This window comes from Salmo salar, chromosome ssa06, assembly GCF_905237065.1.
Source record: "Salmo salar chromosome ssa06, Ssal_v3.1, whole genome shotgun sequence".
Lineage (NCBI taxonomy): Eukaryota > Metazoa > Chordata > Actinopteri > Salmoniformes > Salmonidae > Salmo > Salmo salar.
Window position 1 is genome coordinate 31,180,124 of NC_059447.1, and position 22,923 is coordinate 31,203,046.

At 43.2% G+C, this 22,923-nt stretch overlaps 1 protein-coding gene across 8 annotated transcripts in view; it reads left to right on the plus strand.

Moving 5' to 3' along the window:
• Positions 1 to 22,923, plus strand: part of LOC106601438 (RNA binding protein fox-1 homolog 3) — a 380,636-nt gene that overhangs the window by 233,445 nt on the left and 124,268 nt on the right. For all 8 annotated transcript variants that reach the window (XM_045720266.1, XM_045720265.1, XM_045720263.1 and 5 more), the window contains one exon: positions 19,354 to 19,463. Coding sequence is in view for 6 of the 8 variants with exons in the window: in XM_045720263.1 (XP_045576219.1) it covers positions 19,354 to 19,463 (110 nt within the window). In the remaining 2 variants the exon portion in view is untranslated. The remainder of the gene's footprint in view (positions 1 to 19,353; positions 19,464 to 22,923) is intronic.

Here is a 22,923-nt window from a genome sequence, read left to right on the forward strand (position 1 = left end):
ATTTTGTTGTCATGGAGGACTGATTGGGCTCAGTGATTTGAGTTGAAAAATAAATGCTGCACTTATGGAATGGCATGCTTTGAGCACTACTGAATAGTGCTATTTACATGTGAAAAATGAATGCCATATGCTGAATTTTGCTATAGGCCTATTGTTAAACTTTTTGTTGGTGACACTTTGATGTCGTGATAATCCACAGAAGCAATAACAAAATGATCGCCCCGCTTCTGTTTTGGTAAAAAGCTGAGGGATGGGCCTGGAGAAATGTAACCACTCTCAGATTAATACATTTACATTCAAGGACTGACCATCCATGATATCAAAGTTATTGTTTTAACCATGTTATGAGGCTGTACAGTGTTTGTTTACATTTACAATGTTTACAAACATTGGAGAAAAACAAGCTTATATTTTGGGTTGTCATGGAGTTTGACAGTTGAACTAAGCTCATGAGGCATTTATAAGTTATATTCTTCAACAATCAATGGAATATAAGAAAAACGACCATCCATCATTACTTTAAGACATGAAGGTCAGTCAATGCGGAAAATTTCAAGAACTTTTAAAGTGTCTTCAAGTGCAGTCGCAAAAACCATCAAGCACTATGATGAAACTGGCTCTCATGAGGACCGCCACAGGAAAGGAAGACCCAGAGTTACCTCTGCTGCAGAGGATAAGTTCATTAGAGTTAACTGCACCTCAGATTGCAGCCCAAATAAATGCTTCACGGAGTTCAAGTAACAGACACATCTCAACATCAACTGTTTAGTGGAGACTGCGTGAATCAGGCCTTCATGGGTCGAATTGCTGCAAAGAAACCACTACTAAAGGACACCAATAAGAAGAAGAGACTTGCTTGGGCCAAGAAACATGAGCAATGGACATTAGACCGGTGGAAATCAGTCTTTTGGTCTAAAGAGTCCAAATTTGAGATTTTTGGTTCCAAGCGCCATGTCTTTGTGAGAGATGATCTCCGCATGTGTGGTTCCCACCGTGACGCATGGAGGAGGAGGTGTGATGGTGTGGGGGTGCTTTGCTGATGACACTGTCTGTGATTTATTTAGAATTCAAGAAACACTTAACCAGCATGGCTACCTTAGCATTCTGCAGCGATATGCCATCCCATCTGGTTTGCACTTAGTGGGACTATCATTTGTTTTTCAACAGGACAATGACCCAACACACCTCCAGGCTGTGTAAGGGCTATTTGACAAAGAAGGAGAGTGATGGAGTGCTGCATCAGATGACCTGGCCTCCACAATCACCCGACCTCAACCCAATTGAAATGGTTTGGGATGAGTTGGACCGCAAGTTGCAAGAGCGCATTTTTCACTGGCTGTCCACTGGCTTCAAAAACAATGATTGATATGCAGCTTAAACTTCTTGAATTCAATCATTATTGGGTTCAAATACACATTTAGATTTGTGAACAGCCAACCACAACAACCACAATCCATAGATAACAATAAGTGATATCCGTATCTCCGTGTGATTCATCAATGTATGTAGATAACAATAAGTGATATCCGTATCTCCGTGTGATTCATCAATGTATGTAGATAACAATAAGTGATATCCGTATCTCCGTGTGATTCATCAATGTATGTAGATAACAATAAGGGATATCCGTATCTCCGTGTGATTCATCAATGTATGTAGATAACAATAAGTGATATCCGTATCGCCATAGACTACACCACTGCTATCATCCTTACCTCCAAGCGTTTATTCAAATTGGATAATCTTTGGATGCCGACAGCAGTCGTACCATTGGAAGACATAGCTTGGACTGTAGTCTACAAAAGCCTATTCCTGCTCTTTTCCCGCAATCCATAAACCCATTTGGTGTGTCATCATAGTGGTCTCTGACTTGTGGTCAGACTCGCTCAGGTGGAACAAACTTAAACTTGCGCCTTTTTTCAATGCTGATTTGAATTTCATTGAGAAAACAGAGAAGTGTCAACAACAAAAAAATGTGTTAACCTCCTTTCTGAATTTAAAAGTAATCCTCAGAGTAATCATATCGTTTTTCAAACGTATTTGTAATCTGATTACAATATTTTTGCAGGTAACGGATTACTGTTACCATTTTTATGTAATCCCTTACATGTTGAATTACAGCTGGGATCTGAGAGGGCCAGGATGATATCCTTTGATGAGAGGGACCGCTGTATACAGTGTGTCCCCCAGGTCCGACGTCCCTTTGCCCATCTATTTGTACATGGAATCCTTTACTCCCAAACCCTGTATGTGTGTCTGTGTGTGTGTGCGTGATGCATGTGTGTGGTGTGTGTGTGTGCGTGCGCGTACGTGAATGTGAGTTTTTGTTTCTCACTACATCTTTTGCTGGGGAACGTTGTGCGACATTAGTATTCAGCCAACATCACAGGGGTCATGTGCTCTACGCCCTGCTCTCTCCCAGCAGTACCTCTCCCAGCTACCCCCCTTCTCCTTCTCCTCCCCCTGCCCCTACTCCCCTTTCTCCGTTTTGTGGGCTGCTGCAGGGCTTTAACTAGAAGCAAGGGGAACAAATACAAATAGATGGGCAAAGTTGTGGGACGTGAGACCTGGGGGACACACTGTATAGATATACAGCGGTCCCTCTCGTCAAAGGATATCATCCTGGCCCTCTCAGATCACAGCTGTAATTCAATTGGGGATAGACAAGAGCAGGATTTCCTTGATGCTTTTTTTCCTTTTCCTATAAACGGGCTGTCTGCCTGTCAGCATTGATAAGGCAAGCTCATGCACACTGCGGCTAACTCTCCCCAACCCGGCAGCCATACTCCATAGCGCTATACCGTTGAGTAGCTTCTCCATGATTTACTGTATGCCTGTCTGCCGTTCCCCACCTTTTCATTGGTGCCCCTCTGGAGGACTGGGCTGCCTGTCTCTCATTCTGTCTCTATTATGTTTTTTTCCCGTTGAACTATCTGACTATTGTCCATCTGATGTCTGTGTGTCTACAGCTATCTGTCTAATCTGTAGAGATGGTTGATGGAATAGGAGCTGATAGGGGAGAGGCTACTGTTCTCTCTCTGTTTCTCCCTTCTCTCCCTCGCCATTCTCTGTCTCTATCTCTGTTTGACTGGAGCCATCCACGGTCGAAGGGCCTCTGATGCTTGGTGAGTCTGGTTATGTGAGGCCGTAGACTACATCACTGCCCAGGCATACTCCAATGTGGTGGGCAGTGTGAACCATTCATATCTCAGGTTGTATAACAAGGAGCCTACAGTATATGGATGTACTGGCTGACAGGTTTGATAGACCATAGCCTCACATGCACCTTACTTCATTTTGAAGATTGGCTCTTGGGAGCTTTGTTTGTAAGATTTTTGACAGTATTCACATTGCTTGTCAAATTACTTACTGCCTGTAGGAAACAGCATTATATCACATAGTCGTTAAAAAACATAACTATATACATCTACCTATTGAAAAGATGTGTATGAATTATCAAGGAATTTAGGCCTACTGGCATTCAATTTCATTCCTCTTCCACTGGTTTCCGTTGCAATTGGCTCGTAACTCCACGTGACTAAAGAAGTAAAAACAAACCTATGTGTCACTTGTCTCCATTGGCAGAATGAAGAGAAGGGGAGAAAAGGTGTGGTTGGGGACGGGGAGGAGAGGCTGGAGAGAAAGTAGGAGCGAGAGAGTGAAAGAGAGAGGGAGTAAGCGAGAGGAGAGAGAGTGAGAGAATGATGGAATGCATCAGCATGGTGAGGTAGCTAATGCTTCATAAGATTGGCAGTAAAGTGTGCCTTTGGATGGCGGGCTGACTTTAGTGTGTGCATTACTGAGCTGCATAAATCTGGGTGCCCCCGTTTTGCCTGCCTGCCTGGGTTTGCCTTTAATTACCTGAGCAAGCCTGCCCGGCCTGCGCACCGCTCCTAGCTAGCGCTCAGCTCTGCTCACCACCAGGCAGCACTTCCCTAATGGGGCTGCCTCACTCGGGCATCACTCTCACTCATTCTGGCCAGCTGGCATGATGGCCTGGGGGGGAAGCCTGGCCTTCTATTATGACTGGAAGTCTCCATCGTAACTCACACCTGTAGGTCCCCATGTTATGTATGTGTGGCTCTCTCTCTATCCGTCTGAGTCTCCATAATAACTATGGTATAATGGAGTCGTACCCGGCTCCACGAGGGGGCAAAATCAGGCTTAGCACCCTCAGTTCAAACCTGAGCCTCCTCAGTTTTAGTTTTGTACCTATATAAAAATAGAAAAAAGTTTAAATGATTGAGTGACAGGTTAGCTTAAAATCTGTATCTCCACTGCTCTGTCAGCACAATGGGTGTGTGTAGGAGGCAGTGGCGGTCGGTGCCGTTTAAGATGGCCTTATTTCTATAACAGCATATTGGATGACTGTCATTCATACTCCAGTCACTCAGCTCAATGTAACATCGAAAGGTTTAGGCTACTGCATGATACTAATATTTTCCTTGTATCCATCATGAGGTTGCTACAACCTAGCCTGTGAATGAAAGTTTACAACGTTGGTGCACAGGTCGAGAGAATCAAGGTGTACAGTTTACATTCAGCAGCAAGCAGTTTAGCAGTTACCCTGGCGGGCCCCAGTGGCAGTACATTACATTGTCTTTCTCTCTCTTCTTTCTCTTTGAGTCAGCTTCTCACCCCATTTTATGCACTGCAGTGCTAGCTAGCTGTAGCTTATGATTCCAGTTCTAGATTCATTCTCTGATCCTTTGATTTGGTGGACAACATGTCAGCTCATGCTGCAAGAGGACGTCCTCTGGAAGTCCTCTGTAACGTCCGTCGTATAGAGAGGACCAAGGCGCGGCGTGTTGAGTGCTCATGATTATACTTTAATGAAAACGAAACACTTTTACAAAGAAACAAAACGACAGCAAACAGTTCCGTCAGGCAGCAGACAACAAAACGGAAAAACAACTACCCACAAACACAATAGAAAAAACCCCAACTTAAATATGATCTCCAATTAGAGGCAACGAGGACCAGCTGCCTCCAATTGGAGATCAACCCCAAAAAAAACAACATAAAAATAGAAACCTAGAATATAACATAGAAATAGAAAACATAGAAAACCACCCGAAAACACCCCCTGTCACGCCCTGACCTACTCTACTATAGAAAATGACATCTTACAAGGGTCAGGACGTGACATCCTCATAATTACTGTGTAGGTCTATGGAAGGGGGTGAGAACCATGAGCCTCTTAGATTTTTTATTGAAGTCAATGTACCCAGAGGAGGACAGAAGCTAGCTGTTCTCCGGCTACACCAAGGTGCTATCCTACAGAGTGCTGCTAAGGCTACTGTAGACCTTCATTACGTAACAGTGTGTTTTAATCAATTATTTTGTACTTACGTATCAGCCTCAAGGCCTTTGTCAGAACTCAAGGCCTTGAGGCCGATACGTAAAGCTTAATAAAGAGCAGTGATACTAAGAACAGTGTGCAGGTTTCTGCTTTTTCTCATCTTATTCAACTGTTGCCATGTACCTGCAACAAAGATAGCTCAGATGTTTGAGTGCCTTTTGAATTTTGAATCAATTATTTGGTGACGTGAATATATTTAGTATAGTTTTATCCAAAAAGGATCACTTTTTTAATGTTTCACTATTATTATTTTTATGAAATTCACTGAGGAGGATGGTCCTCCCCTGCCTTCTCTGAGGAGCCTCCACTGGTACGGGGGCTATGGAAAGCCATTGGGGCGCAGGTTTTCCGTTAGCCGGTATTTGCCAGCATTCTGCAGATTAAATAAATAAAAGACGATTAAGAAATGTTTTAGCTGTCCAAATTGTGACGGTTGCCCTGCTGCTGAGGACAGAGAGAAAGTGAGAGAGGAGCATTGGCCTAGGCTACTGTTGATTGCGAAGATGGAGACCTTTTTTGTTGAAGTAAAATGAAAGTTAGAGAGTATGCCTCAAGGCAGAAAATCCCACAAGGCAGGGCTCCAGACTGCAACCATTTAGTCACATTTTTCAACCTTTTGACAGCTGGCTGTGGGAGTTAAAAAATGTATTGGTTGCATCGGTGTGGGCTGCACATTCATTCACCTTACTAAAAACGTCCTATTTTTTAGGAGGCTAAAACCATGATTTGGTCAAACAGTAAAGTACATTATCCTCATGACTCCTGTAATGAAAGTGTCTGACTCCTGTACCTGCTTAGATGGGGCCTGCTACTGTGTCAAGTGAGCCACTTGAAAAGTATTCTGATTGTATACAATTTTAAAATCTAAATGTACCTTTAGATTAATACATGGCTTCAATGAGTGGGTATTATCTTTAGAGATAGTGAGCTAGCAAATGTTTCGAGTTTCCACTTACTCAGGTGGGGAATTAGCCCCAAATAAATGAGTCTATGATATTAGAGCACATAAAGGTGGAGACAAATTTATATTGGGAAATAAATATGTTTTCTTGTTGAGAGAATGCCAACATTGTACAAACCTGTCATCAAGACAAAGGGTGGCTACTTTGAAGAATCTCAAATATACAATATATTTTGATTTGTTTTACACTTTTACACTTTTTAGTTACTACGTGATTCCATATGTGTTATTTCATACTTTTGATACCTTCACTATTATTCCACAATGTACTTTTTTTTTTAAATAATGAAAGCCCTTAAATGAGTAGGTGTGTCCAAACTTTTGACTGGCACTGTATATATTTTAATATTAATGCAGTGGACGCCAAAGACAATAGGCCTATGCATGCAATGCCCTAATGTATTTAGTGTTCAAATTTCCAAACTGTGAGGTCGACAATTATTGTTGTAGGAAAGAAAAAACAACAATACAATATAAAACAACAATATCAAGTTTTGCATATGCTACAGATCGAAACACAAGGAATAGTGTTTTTGTAGTTAGTTATAGGCCGTTTTTAAGGACATGTGACTCTTCTGAAAAGGTAAGAATCAATCTAGCTGGTTGTTTTTTAAATTAAAATCTTGTAGGGCGCTGTCCATGGTGCTGATAGAGCGTAGTGGAGATTTCGCACCAACCTGTCATTTCTTGGTCAAAAGCATTTGAATTTCTATGTTTATTGTGGTATATTTTGTGATATAAGCAGAATTCAATATAATTCCAATGCAAGAGCCCAAATGTCATTGTACGCCGATGATTCATGTTTTTAAAAAAAACCACAATTAGAGTCTCTCCACGGCCTCATAGAGGATCTAGATACTTTTGCTATCCTCTCTGGATTAAAACCAAATTATGATCATTTTACATATTGGATCACTAAAAAATGCAAATTTTACATTACCATGTAGTTTACCAATTAAATGGTCTGACGGAGATGTGGACATACTCGGTATACAAATCCCAAAAGAAAGAAATTATCTCACTCCAATAAATTTTTATAGAAAGTTAGCAAAAATAGATAAGATCTTGCTACCATGGAAAGGAAAATACCTGTCTATTTGTGGAAAAATCACCCTGATTAACTCTTTAATCATATCACAGTACCTATTTGCTTATGGTTTTGCCTACACCTAGTGACCTGCTTTTTAAATTATATGAACAAAAAATATTCAATTTTATTTGGACCGGCAAGCCAGATAAAATTAAAAGGGCCTATTTATATAAGGAATATGAATTAGGAGGGCAGAAATTATTAAATATTAAAGCATTAGATCTCTCACTAAAGGCATCAGTCATACCAAAGTTATATTTAAATCCAAACTGGTTTTCTAGTAAATTGGTACAAATGTCTCATCCTATGTTCAAGAAGGGCCTTTTTCCCTTTATTCAGATTACACCTGCCCACTTTCGGTTGTTTGAAAAGGAAATAATCTCCAAAATATCTTTATTTTTTTAAACAAGCCTTAGAAAGTTGGTTGCAATTTCAGTTTAATCCACCTGAAAAGACAGAACAAATAATACAACAAATATTGTGGTTAAATTCAAATATAGTAATTGATAAAAAAATGGTATTTTTCGAACAAATGTTTAAAAAAGTTATAATTTTAGTGAATTATATCTTAAATAGGACTGGTGGAGTTATGTCACACATGCAGCTAACACAGACATATGGAAATGTCTGCTCTACCCAAAATTACAACCAATTAATTGCAGCATTACCACAAAAATGGAAGAGGCAAGTAGAAGGGGAAAAAGTAAGGAACTTGTATGTCGGCCCTGTATTAAAGAACATAAATGGTTAAAGAAAAGTGTGATAAATAAAAACATATACCAATTTCATTCAAGGACCAAAAAACTGATAGGTGTGCCATATAAATTGCAAAATAGTTGGGAAGAGATTTTCGATGTGCCCATTCCATGGCACATGGTTTATGAATTGATACGCAAAACAACGCCGGATTCAAAACTTAGAATTTTTCTATTTAAATTACTATACAAAATTCTTGCAACTAAATGAATGTTAGTCTTCCCTGTGGTTCAGTTGGTAGAGCATGGTGTTTGCAACGCCAGCATGGTGTGTGCAACGCCAGGGTTGTGGGTTTGATTCCCACGGGGGGCCAGTACAAAAAAATATAAAAAATGCATGAAATGTATGCACTCAAGTTGCTCTGGATAAGAACGTCTGCTAAATGACTTCAATGTAAATATATATGGGGGATAAAATCTTCCCAGCTCTGCAGATTCTGCTGTGAGGAGGCAGAGTCATTAGATCATTTATTTTGGTATTGTCCATATGTAGCTCGTTTTTGGTCACAGGTCCAGGAATGGCTGAAGAATTGCAACATTTGCCTAGAACTAACGCTGCAGATAGCAATACTGGGTGATTTGAAAAGCCATAGTCAATCAATCAATAATATAATAATTATTTTAGCAAAAATGTTTATTTTTAATTTACAATCTGTAGAAGCTATGAGAATAGAAAGGTTCAATTGTTTTGTGAAGCATCAGAGCACAGTTGAAAAATGTGTGGCAAATAGAAATCCGAAATGGATGATGTTGATGAATAGATGGGAGGGGTTGAATGGAGCTGAAGGGTGGGACTAATAACAAGATAAACAATGTAAAACATACGGGGTCTGTAAAATGTATATAGGTTCAGAACTTTTGTGATATAGCACAGTTACAAATAGAAATCAAACTAGATGGACATCAGAAATAGAGGAAGGACTAAAAACAAACAAAAAATAACTATTGTAAAATAGACTGTGTCTGTAAAATGTGTATAAAATGAGTCAATTTAAGGTAAAAGCCAAAGTGTTTATTAGTTTACTCCAATTGGGCGATCGGTGGTAGGGTTTGCGAAAGGTATATTCTTTAAAAAAGTATGTATGTCTATATAGGTATGTGTATGTATATATGTGTATATGTATGCATGCGTGTATGGATATATATATTTACCCCCAAAAATAAATGGGGGATTGGAAATGATGCAAACAATTACATTGATGGAAGCAATATTCTTTCCGCAATATTAAGCTGATCCACCCCTAAAAAAAATGCCCAAATGACGTTCCCTAAATATAGCTACGTATCGGTATGTTTCATCATAGAAATACATTCTATTATTGTTCTCTTGGTAGCTTATTGGTTTTCGTGGTTGTAAACGGAATTGTATGTATTGGAAACGTTTTCGAATTTGTCACGTCTGCTCCCCCCCCCGCCAGGCTGCCCTGCATCACACACTCCTTCCATCCATTACGTATACCTGCCTTCCCTCGTCACGCGCTTCAGCGATATTGGACTCACCTGGACTCACTCATCACCTGTTATTACCTCCCCTATATTTGTCAGTTCCCCAGCTCTGTTCCCCGCTTCTGCATTGATTGTCTTTTGTTTGTGTTACCTGTTTGCTGATACTGTTCCTGTCTCGATCTATGTCCGTTCTTTATCAAATGTTTTACTCCCCGTACCTGCTTCGTCTCTCCAGCGTCATCACATGTGACAGAATTTGATTAAAAAACGTGCATTGTGCCATATCACAACATGTTGCTGTACTCATGAGCTGCATGGTTTTCCATGTCTGAAGCGGGCCTATTGGCATTTTTGTTTGGCAAGACAGCAGTGCATGGCTGCATCTCACAGTAATAGGCTGTAGGCTGTTTTGGTTATCTGGATCTCCATTTACCTTTTCTTCACTGTGTTTGTTTACTGTTAATGTAACTAGCCTAATTATAGATTGTGTCATGCCTTTATCCATCTGATATTTTGTTAACTTGGCCTACTTGGTACCGCTGAGTTGTTCTGTTCCCATTCATTCACATTCGCAGTTTTGTCTGTAATTTTGTTTGCATGCATGAATATCTAGCATTTAGTTTGCATTGTTTTGGTAAGACAGCTGTGTGTCACATAGGCTGTTTGTAATAGGTGAATTGCCCTATTATCTTGTAGCTTATATTCATCACTAGAACGGCCTTGCATTAGTGTGTAATGTGCTGTCCAGCAGAGATTGGCACAAAATCTGTAGCCTACCTGTCATGGCATTTGAACTTTATGTTTATTGTGGTATAGCATGATATAAGCAGAATTCGATATAATTGCAATGCAAGAACCCCCCAAAATTGTGCCCCGTCGCTGATTTCAACTGCCCCCTTAGTCACTTTATCCTGGAGCCGGGTCTGAGTGGATTGGAGAGGTGGGGAGGGGGAAGTCAGGGCTGTATGGGGACTTTAGATCTACGCATATTACATTCACTGTGAGACGTGTATTTTGAAAGGTATAAATTCCTTTTAGATCAACAGTGGCGGGTTCCGATGGTTTACAGTATGTCACGTTCAATGCAACAGCAACCAATGATCTGGAGCCATTAGCTTCCTGGTCTGTGGAGTGTCCTTGGGGTTTTGCTGTCAATGATTGACAGTGCATGACAGTTTCGCCAATTGTCATGTTCACGGTGCCTCTCCTTCTCTTTATAATGTGGAGCCTAACAATGTGCCAAGAAGTAAAATAGAGACTAAAATACATCAGCGCAATCCCTTTGTTTCAGCCCGTAAGAAGCCGTCTCACGGCGCTTCGCATGAGCTCCTTGTGTCTCCACCGTCTTGAATGACTCACACTGACCTTGGAGATTATTGCTATACTAGACAGAAAAAATGCTATATGTTTGTCAAGAGCTGTCTGTCATCAATGAGCTTTTGTGTTGAGTATCGATCGCCTCCTCGGCAGGACACAGAGGTTGATGGATGCACAGCAAACAGACTCTGCATCGCCAGCAAGCAGCAGCAAGCCTCCCCTCCCTCCCTCCCCTCCCTGACCGGCCCAGCCAAGGGGTCTCATGATGGGATGTCAAGACAGGGCAACATCCCCCCTCCTCCCCATCCCATACCCCAGACCCCAGACCTCCACTCTCTCCCCTGTTCCTGTTTATTCTGGAGCTCTCTCCATCTTCAGTCTCTATCCGTGGCATAGCTATAGCCAGGGCACCAAGCCGCGCAGCCGTTCATTAGCAAACATGGAGTGGATTACTGTAGGTTAGCGCCGCTCCTCCCGTGTCGATAACCCAGCCTGATTGCTTTGTAAACGGCATAGTCGCTAACAAGAGTTCCACCACTGTATCTGCGGCGCACATATAAAGATAACAATACAATTCCCCTATCAGTTGACCTGGTTTCTCTTCAGTTAGTAAGCTTCTGCCTCTGGAGTGCAATTGAGTGGGCCATGGTCTTTATAAAGCCGATACTAGACAACACGAATGTGGAACACGATGTGAGAGCCATCATCCCTGGTGATTCTTTTTTATTTTTCAGGAAGGACCGACTGCTGCGGCACTGTAGCATTCACACTTTGTCTTCGGTACAAGTGAAAATGGCAATAATGCTAATTTGGATGAATTTACCCACAAAATAGGTCAAAATATGATTTATTCTATCGTTATTAAGAAAATAATCTATGCCAGAAATCTGAAAAATATCATTGGGCGTGCTTTGTTTTGTCCCTTGACCTGATTTGACCCTGTATGGCTCCCTCCCTCTATGGTATGAGGTCTGGCTAATCGATCTGCTTTGATATTTTATAGACCCCCCTACCTCCTCCTCCTCCACCTCCCCCACTGTGTGAGCTGCTGCTCGAGTATTTCCTCAGTGCAGGATTACTGATGCTATCCACCTTTTGCCACGAGGGCTCTTAAACAGACACTTGTCATCAGCCCCTGACCAAGGACATAAATAGATCAAATAGGCTGTGTTTACACAGGTAACCCAATTCTGATCTTCTTTTCACTAATTGGTCTTTTGAGTAATCAGATCAGCTCTGAAAAATATCTGATGTGAAAGATCTGATGTGATAGGGCAAATGAAAAATACATGCATCCAACAATAAATACAGAGCATCTGGGTGAGGAATACATCTGGCATAATATTCACCACAGTTCAAGTCATTCAAACAGCCCTACTGGGCACTTCACCCAGATACTGGATCCAAATTGATAAAACAATGTCAGAGTTTGCAGACTCAATAACACTTAGAGGGATATAGGAAAACAAGTGTTGCCATACATGGCAGAAAAGTCTGGCAGATTACAGGAGATTTTCTGGCCCTCGGGACTTCTCACTCAACTGATGTTGACAAAGCAGAGCCGATGTAGGTTGAGTGGTAGAAAATCTATTGGAAAGAGAAAGCATTCAACTATGCAGGCCTGTATATGATAGCATTTGATATGTGCTCTTTGTGGGGGTTTCTCGCTCCCCGTGCCAAGGGTTGTGTAGCCATAAATTATTCAACAGTCAAATCCAAAAATCTACTAAATAAAATCATTTGTTTCCCCAAACTGTACTTCACAAAAAGGTTGTTTATAACGATGGTAAACCACGTCTCTCAGTGCTGCTAGCAATCAATAGTCTGATGCAATCCTAAAGGCCCTTCGTCATAACTCCATTCTACTGAGTGGACCAGTCCACCTTAACACAGGCTACAGTGGAGACATAGAGACATGTGCTGCATTTCCATCCACTGTTGTCTCTACCAGTTCTCTCCAATTGCCAGGACCTCAAGAATTCTCCTGCAGTTTTAAATAAAACACTTTTAAACAGCTCCCAAAAATGTGAATGCTTGTCAAATATTGCATGCTGTATAGTTTCAATTTAATAGCTAATTTATTTATTGATTAATTTTATTGTTGGCTGCCAAGTAAATTCTTATCCTCAGATGACGAAGGGTGATGAAGATGATGATGATGACATCAGTAATAGTTTTGAAGGCTACTAAATCAATAACAGTTCCAGTGCTGATGACACTGATGTCATCCACCGTCAGAGGCTCTCTTCCTCCTCCTCGTCCTCCTCCCCAGATCCAGTGCTCTTCATCAGCTGGGTCTGGGTCTGGGTCTGGGTCTGGGGACCAGGCTTGTTATTAGTGCTGTGAGTCCCTTCTTTCCTTCCTGCCTGCAGCAAGATATGGCTGGTGCTGGTGCTATAGCCTTCTTCATCTCCATACTGGAAGTCAACAGGCCTCTGCTCTAATGGGGAATGATTAAAGGGTAGAGGAGCCAGTAGAACTCACTCAGCGAAAGTTCAGAAAGTGCAGCCAGTCCGTGACTGAACATGGCTCCATTCATAATGCACAAGGACAGGAGAGTAGAAAATTGGAGAGGATGTGAGTGGAAAGGCGAGAAGAGGAGAGGAGAGGAGGGGGGAAAGGAGAGGAGGAGAGGAGGGGAGAAGGGGTGAGAGGAGAGGAGAGGAGGGCAGAGGAGGGCAGAGGAGTGCAGAGGAGGGGAGGGGAGAAGGGGTGAGCAGAGAGGAGAGGACGGGAGAGGAGAGGATGGGAGAGGAGAGTACAGGAGAGGACGGGAGAGGAGAGGACTGTAGAGAACGGGAGAGGAGGGGATTGTAAAAGACGGGAGAGGAGAGGAGAGTAGAGGACGGGTGAGGAGAGTAGAGGACGGGAGAAGAGAGGAGAGTAGAGGACGGGAGAGTAGAGGATGGGAGAGGAGAGTAGAGGACTGGAGAGTAGAGGAGGGGAGAGGAGAGTAGAGGACTGGAGAGTAGAGGAGGGGAGAGGAGAGTAGAGGACGGGAGAAGAGAGGAGAGTAGAGGACGGGAGAGTAGAGGAGGGGAGAGGAGAGTAGAGTAGAGTAAAGAACGGGAGAGGAGAGGAGAGGAGGGGAGAGGAGAGTAGAGGAGGGGAGAGGAGAGTAGAGGAGGGGAGAGGGGAGTAGAGTAGAGTAAAGAATGGGAGAGGAGAGGAGGGGAGAGGAGAGGAGAGTAGAGGAGGGGAGAGGAGAGTAGAGTAGAGTAAAGAACGGGAGAGGAGAGGAGAGGAGAGGAGGGGAGAGGAGAGTAGAGGAGGGGAGAGGAGAGTAGAGTAGAGTAAAGAAGGGGAGAGGAGAGGAGGTGAGAGGAGAGTAGAGGAGGGGAGAGGAGAGTAGAGTAGAGTAAAGAATGGGAGAGGAGAGGAGGGGAGAGGAGAGTAGAGGAGGGGAGAGGAGAGTAGAGTAGAGTAAAGAACGGGAGAGGAGAGGAGAGGAGGGGAGAGGAGAGTAGAGGAGGGGAGAGGAGAGTAGAGTAGAGTAAAGGACGAGAGCGGAGAGTAGAGGAGAGGAGGGGAGAGGAGGGGAGAGGAGAGTAGAGTAGAGTAAAGAACGGGAGAGGAGAGGAGAGGAGGGGAGAGGAGAGGAGGGGAGAGTAGAGTAGAGTAGAGTAAAGAACGGGAGAGGAGAGGAGGGGAGAGGAGAGTAGAGGAGGGGAGAGGAGAGGAGAGGAGAGGAGAGGAGAGGAGAGGAGAGGAGAGGAGAGGAGAGGAGAGGAGAGGAGAGGAGAGGAGGGGAGAGGAGAGGAGAGGAGAGGAGAGGAGGGGAGAGGAGAGTAGAGTAGAGTAAAGAACGGGAGAGGAGAGGAGAGGAGGGGAGAGGAGAGTAGAGTATAGGAGGGGAGAGGAGAGTAGAGTAGAGTAAAGAACGGGAGAGGAGAGGAGAGGAGGGGAGAGTAGAGGAGGGGAGAGGAGAGTAGAGTAGAGTATAGGACGGGAGAGGAGAGGAGGGGAGGGGAGAGGAGAGGAGAGGACGGGAGAAGAGAGGAGATTAGAGGAGGGGAGAGCAAAGGGGAAGGAAAAGAAAAGGAGAGGAGATGGCATTTACTGTAGCTGGAGCTATCTGAGGAAAACACGGTACTACTGGAACCTCCCTCCCTCCGCTGGCCCTACCGCCTCAATATGACACAATAACTACATTAACTCTGATCAAAGTTCATAAGTGCTATGCAAGCTACAGTATATGCAGCCTATATATCTGCCTTTATTCGTTTTTATTTTTTATATGTTATGGTATTAAAATAATTGTTCACTTTGAATGTAATGACTCATCTATTAACAGGGCTGGTGTTATGAGAGGAGGGATACCTCAGGGACCTCGTTCTTTCTTCCTACTGCTGGGTTCCTGGAGGAGGGAGGGGGGGTGGCGGGAGGCCTGTGGTAGTTCAGTACGTTGGTGGGTTTCACTGTTAGGATCAGACCAGATCAGCCCTACAGCCTCAACAACAGGAGCCAACGTGGCTAATTTACATATCTTTGAAGAAAATGGAACCTCTGTGTTGAGCAGCTAAAATGGCAGGCAGAAAGAGATAGAGAGAATCAAACTGGCTGACTGACTGGCTGACTGGCTGGCTGGCTATTCCAGCTGCACTGATTTACAAGGTCTATCATCAAACTCTATGTCTACCATAACGCCTCTGTCTTTCATGGGCAGGTTTTTCTTTTCTCCCTGGTTTGCAGCATTTTACATATGTGGCGGCGTATGTTGCACTCTCAGGAAACATTTGTTATGATTTAAGAGGACCCTGCAGCAGTGTATACTGCACCTGTCACTATCTGATTATTTTATAGCCTGTGCATTGTTCTCTGGCATTTAATTAGTAATTACATGGTAGCAATTTGCATTTTGTAATACTTATTTTATGTGATTGACAAGGAAAAAGGAAAACATTTTGTTTAAAATTCTCCAAAGCATTGCTTTTGATCTGAATCCAACTGTATTATTTTGGAGCAATTGTGTAGTGTACAGAGTAGACAAGCCTATTTATCTCAGCGTCAACCTATTTTAATGTAGAATAGGGAAAGCACATTGGAGCAGGAATCTTCTTTCTTATTAAGTACTATTATCATTCTTTGAATATGTCCAGAGTAATACCATCATACGTCATTAACACAGGAGGACTATTTTATTACTCCAACGGATTCCATGCAGGTTCATTCCCCACATGTTTATGCATCCATGGGCATAGCTCAGGAAGAACATAATCCGGAATGAGAAGGCTCTGTGGACTACAGTTCAAACAGGATAAAGCAATGACAAATTCTGGACCTGAGGACTCACGGAGAGCACGGAAAAAAGAGATTAAGAGGAACACCATTGTTTACCTCCTCCAAGGTGCAGGGTACTTTGTTGTTTATAAATGTTGCTAGCTCTTATTGGTTACCTTGCAGGCTTTTGGAATGAGGAAGGGGGAAAAGACTTGAGGAAGGACTCAGGAGGGGGTTCGATACAACTTTAATAATGCGTGGCAGGGGCTAAATGAGCCATTCTGCGGTACTCTAAGGCATCTCTCCCCCACCCATCCCCCCTCACGGTATCATGCCCTGAATTATTAAAAGTGTTGTTTGCCCTTATTGCATTGCAGCAATGTGCCTTGTCGCTAGAAACAAGGAGCTCTGAGCTGCATCGCTCTGGAGCTCTGTGCTCCAGCTCCCCACCTTCATCTGCATTGTCAGGGGAGCACATGTGAGAGCAGTGGCCAGGGAAGGACGCACACACACACACACACTCACTCAAAAGCAAATAAACACTGCACATTTGATTCATAAAAAAAAATCTCATCCAACACCTAAATTATTGCAAACACTTTTGACAATAATTGACAGATACATCTTTTCTTTTTTTTTTACTTCATTCAATGCTTTGTATTGTGCTACAAATGACTACCACTACCCTGCATGCACTGCTTATGGTTTGCAGTGAGAGGTACACATTTTTAGTGGATTTTGTTTAAGGTCCTCATTTGGTGAAGTAAGCTACACATGGCTGATGCTGCTTGTAGTCTGGCAGGGAAGTGTTGGGCTCCAAATCCCTCATGATGTCTTTCTGGTGTGTGTGACTCTGAGATGAAAGGGGGAGTCACATACCGATCCAGAGGAGGGTCATGCCAGGCACACACAGTCGAAGAGACGGCATCACTCACTTAATAAAACAACACCCACCACCCCATCACATCACCATCACATGTGCCTTGTGATTTGGCCATTACACTCTGTTAGAAGCTTCCTGTCAAATGCCCCGTTCTGATATGTAACAAAAACATATATAAAGATAGTGATGAAAAATGTAATTTGGTAGGCCTGGATAATAACATTGTAGAGACCGACACCAATGATGTAGAAAGAATATAGGCTGCTGCCCAACCCCCCCTCCTTCTCTACATTTTAATCACACAATTAATAATTAATCAGAGGTTGGCCTCGATAATGTTGAGTCTGCAGATAAGATAGAAGCACACAACTGCTGAGAGGACCTAACAGAAAAAAGACATGGGCACCAAAAACAGAATATCAACTCTTTAACACAGACGGACCAATAACCACATGTCACCAGATTAAAGAATGAACACATGTTATTAAATGGAAGAAATGCTCCACATGCTCTTTTTAAATAGTGGAACTATGAGCTGAAATCAAATGTTTTTTTTTACTTTCTGGCTGCATCTCAGAGGCAGTTACAGAGAAGAATGTGACAAACTGCCACGAGCCGTCCTGTTTATGAATATGTAGCTAGAGGGATACTGTATTGATTGCTTGATTGCTTGATTTTCCCTACACTTTAAATTCCTCTGTAGTGAAGTGGTGTCAGAACTGAGGAGAGAGCCAACACTTAGTCACAGGACCACAATGTCGTCTTCTTTCTTCTCAGAGAAGTATTACATCATCTTTCCGTACTCCAAAGGTATTACTGTAACGTGTTGGAGACTGAGGCAGTTTAAGATTGACTGTAGTAATAAGGGTTACTGTCAGTAACAGTAACCCTTTATCTCATGCTGCACAGTGAAGTGCTATGTACTTATTTCCAATATGTCCACCCCATCCCCAGCACACTGTATTTAGGAAGAACATGACACTGTATCAGAGGATGATAGAAGCACTTATGCTGCTACTCGCTGGGGAAGGCCCCTCTCTTAATTAGCAGTAGGAGCTAATTGACGCTGCTCCCGGCCTGCAGTGTATCTCTCTCTCAATCTCTCTCTCTCTCTCTCTCTCTCTCTCTCTCTCTCTCTCTCTCTCTCTCTCTCTCTCTCTCTCTCTCTCTCTCTCTCTCTCTCTCTCTCTCTCACTCACTCACTCACTCACTCACAGACACACACTTGCAGACACGCTCTTGAAAAAGAATGGGTGAAAAAAAATGGTGTGATCCCTGGATGGCAACAGCAAAGCAATCACAGCGTAGCAATGCCCCCCACGCCTGGCCCATTAATAACAGTAATACACATACCGCGCCCTAGCCACCTCAACCGCCAGCCGCCGAGAGCACCACTGACACTTTAATGGGCATTTTTTACTTTTGTTTTTAAATAATGCATGTGTTGCTTGTCAGCACTACTTCCAGTTTCCCCCACCTCCCCTTTGCAGCATTCCTTTGTGCAGAAATTACAATGGGGACCTGCGTTCATCATACTTGGGGATGTGTAGTAGTGTGTGTGTAAATCATATGTTGTGGGGACCTTAGTGTTAGTGTGTGGGCTGGCTCCTCAGCTGCTGCAGGGGCCTAACTAAGAGCGGTTCTCTCCTCTCCAGGCAGAAGCTCTTCATACACAGCAGCCGTGTCACTGTGGCTAGGGCTGGAGGAGGAGGGCTGAGGGCTGGGCTTACGTCTCATACAGGGTTGCCAATGTTGTGGTCTGACTGTCCTCACATGGAGAGTGTGCTAATGGGGGTGGTAATGCGACTAAGGGGGGTGGAGGATGGAGGGAACGGGAGTTCGATGGTCAAGGAGTTTGACTTCCTGTGTTGATGGAACAAGGACTAACCAGAGCTGTATGTAACATACCGTATGAGGCACAGTCAAGGGTGGCTTTGTACGGACTTTCTCTGACAGATCTTTCCTTCAGCACACCTCTGATCATTACACACTGATGTTATCACTGTAAGCATCTCATTAGGCTAGCTGGAGTTTCCATCATATGCAGTTGAAACACATGTACTTGTGCTATCGATTTCACAACAGCTACGTTTCCCTGTTCATCATAAACCTCTGAAATCAATATTCATAACAATCAATGTGGTGCTCTCTATTATATTTCTTATTTCTTTCTTTTATTTCAATTCCTGTGGCTGTGCAATGATTTCCTATGATTTAATTTTCCAATCTTGCTAATAAAGCCTAGTACATTGCTGGAGTATAGTGTAGTCCATTTGAATGACTCTGTGTTTTCTCTCCTCTCTGTTTGTGTCCCTGTAGGAAACACGTTGTGTAAATCAGGAAGCATTGCTGTCTTCGGGAACGTGGTGTACAGCGGGCTGCTCAACGAGCACCTCTGGCATTTAGGAGTTCCCCTCTTCACGAGACTGGTAAGAGCAGCTCTGGCCCCTCACATCACACTTACTTCTCACACTTACCTCCATTTTGTAGTGAGCGCCTCACGTGGCTCCGTGGTGCAGCGGAGAATTCAGGTGGATGAATCTCTGCCTGCAGTCTCTTGTGGCTGGGTTTGATGCCCCTACTGCTGACATCTTTTTATCTGAAGTTGTTATATGTTCCACGATATGAAAGTCCTGCACAGTAAGTTTTAAGTCTAGGAATCCCCACCACATCTAAGCCATTTGTTGTATTTCATTCTTTTGAAAGGCTTTGGTTCCTCTAAAGGTTTGAGCTGAAGCTAAGAAAGCCCCATGTGGGTACAAGTGAAGACGTCAACAAAGTCTTCTACATTCTTCTCTGGCCCTAGATACAGAGGTGAAGGCATATGTGGTTGTTTTTTCCTCTGCCTTTGAGGTTCTTATAGAGAGACAGTCTAGTTCCCTTTGGGAAAAGAGCATAACCAGCTAAATAATTCATGAAATGTAGTTTCATGCAGACAGCCTAAACGAAAATTACAAGATTATAATTAAGGGCTTGAGAGTACAAGTTGATACTTGGGTTAAGAATGAATGATAAGTATTTACCCTTTCTGTCAAAAGGAAGTTTCATGTTGGTTTAGACTTGGATATAAATCGGCTGATGTCAGTTGGCATACAGGCTTTCAGTAATGTCACACAGGGATAAGAAATGTTGACAAACTCAGGATGGGTAACTTGTTATATGTTATAAGTTAATTGATTTTCTGTACAGTTTCAACGTTATTATGTATCTTTACAATTGGATAGATCTATCATGCTTCTGTCAGTTAAGAACCATGACTGTATATGAATCGGCTTGTTTTTGTTACAAAAATGGCAGGAATCCAAAACTGTGGAAGTGAGAGATTCTAGAGCCATCCTCATGAGAGAACTATGAACCAAATATTGTGTCTCCAGGGCAAACACAATGCTGGAGATCATTTTCTCTCCAAGTGTGTGTTTCCAACAGTTTGCTACACCACGTGTCCAATTGGCATCCTATTGTCTGTATGGGTGTGGTCCTATGTGGTCACCACAAGAAGTCAGCATGGTATGTAAAAGTTACAGCAAGAAATTAGGGTACATAAAAAGGGATGTTGTAGAAAAAAAAGTTTACAGTATAGAAATACGTTTCCTGCAACTTTGCTGATAGGAATATCAAAATATGTCAAAAAAGTCAACTCAACGCACTCACAGACACAAAACACATGCACAACAATATAAACCAACACACACACACACACACACACACACACACACACACACACACACACACACACACACACACACACACACACACACACACACACAGAGAGAGAGCACAGTAAATGATTCAGAGCATGGTGGCGTGTGCTGAGCTGAAGCCTTTGAAGGAAGAGGAAGTGACAAAGACATCAAACAGCCTACCTGTCAGAGAGGTGGCTTTCACCTCCCTTTTAAAAGGGGTTTAATGCACTGAAAAGTTGTCCGTATTGTTCTTGGCTGATGGGGAGAAGAGGACAACACAACAGTTTCTCAGGGTCCACCAGTCACTGACAATATTACTGAGGCTTCAGACTTTCAAATATCACTAACCGGTCAGTATTTATCCTACAAAATCTACACAGTTTCAGAATTTAACTAAGTATACTTATTTTACATGTTTTACAATTGTAGTATTGTTGCATTTACAATATTAGAAACGATTTGGAATGCTTGCTCTCCTCACTCACTCACACACTCACACACTCACACACTCACACACACACACACACACACACACACACACACACACACACACACACACACACACACACACACACACACACTCAAATCAAAGTGTATTTGTCACGTTGGCCGAATACAACAAGACTGGGGTCTTTGACAAGTTTTAGTGCCTTCCTCTGACACCTGGTGTAGAGGTCCTGGATGGGAAGCAGCTTAGTTCCAGTGATGTACTGGGCTGTATGCACTACCCTCTGTAGTGCCTTGCGGTTGGAGGCCGAGCAGTTGCCATACCAGGCAGTGATGCAACCAGTCCGGATGCTCTCAATGTTGCAGCTGTAGAACCTTTTGGGGATCTGAGGACCCATGCCAAATCTGTTTAGTTTCCTGAGGGGGAATAGGCTTTGTCGTGCCCTCTTCATGACTGTCTTGGTGTGTTTGGAACATTCTAGTTTGTTGTGTTGCTGCCCACGTGCCAGATGTGTTGCTGCCCACCCTCACCACCTGGGGGCGGCCCGTCTGGAAGTCCAGGATCCAGTTGCAGAGGGAGGTGTTTAGTCCCAGGATCCTTAGCTTAGTGATGCGCTTTGGTGTTGAACGCTGAGCTGTAGTCAATGAATAGCATTCTCATGTAGGTGTTCCTTTTGTCCAGGTGGGAAAGGGCATCGGGGAGTGCAATAGAGATTGCATCATCTGTGGATCTGTTTGGGTGGTATGCAAATTGGAGTGGGTCTAGGGTTTCTGGGATAATGGTGTTGATGTAAGCAGCCTTTCAAAGCACTTCATGGCTACGGATGTGAGTGCTACAGGTCTGTAGTCCTTTAGGCAGGTTGCCTTAGTTTTCTTGGGCACAGGGACTATGGTGGTCTGCTCGAAACATGTTGGTATTACGGACTTGGTCAGCACATGCCCGGAGCACACGTCCTGGTAATCCGTCAGGCTGTCTGTTTAAAGGTCTTACTCACGTCGGCTACGGAGAGCGTGATCACACAGTCGTCCGGAACAGCTGATGCTCTCATGCATGCCTTAGTGTTGCTTGCCTCAAAGCGAGCATAGAAGTGATTTAGCTCTTCTGGTATGCTCGTGGCTGTGCTTCCCTTTGTAGTCTGTAATAGTTTGCAAGCCCTGCCACATAAGACAAGCGCCGGAGCACAATTCAATCTTAGCCCTGTATTGACGCTTTGCCTGGTCAGTCAGAGGGCATTGCAGGATTTTTTATAAGCTTCCGGGTTAGAGTCCCAGCACCTTGAAAGCGGCAGCTCTACCCCTTTTCTTAGTGCGAATGTTGCCTGTAATCATTTTACATTTTAGTCATTTAGCAGAAGCTCTTATCCAGAGCGACTTACAGTAGTGAATACATACATTTCATTTCATGCATTTTTTTTTTTTTTGTACTGGCCCCCCGTGGGAATCGAACCCACAACCCTGGCGTTGCACACACCATGCTGATGTTGCAAACACCATGCTCTACCAACTGAGCCACAGGCTTCTGGTTGGGGTATGTACATACAGTCACTGTGGGGATGACGTCCTCGATGCACTTATTGATAAAGCCAGTGACTGATGTGGTGTACTCCTCAATGCCATCTGAAGAATCCCGGAACATGTTCCAGTCTTTGATAGCAAAACAGTCTTGTAGTTTAGCATCTGCTTCATCTGACCACTTTTTTATAGACCGAGTCACTGGTGCTTCCTGCTATAATTTTTGCTTGTACGCAGGAATCAGGAG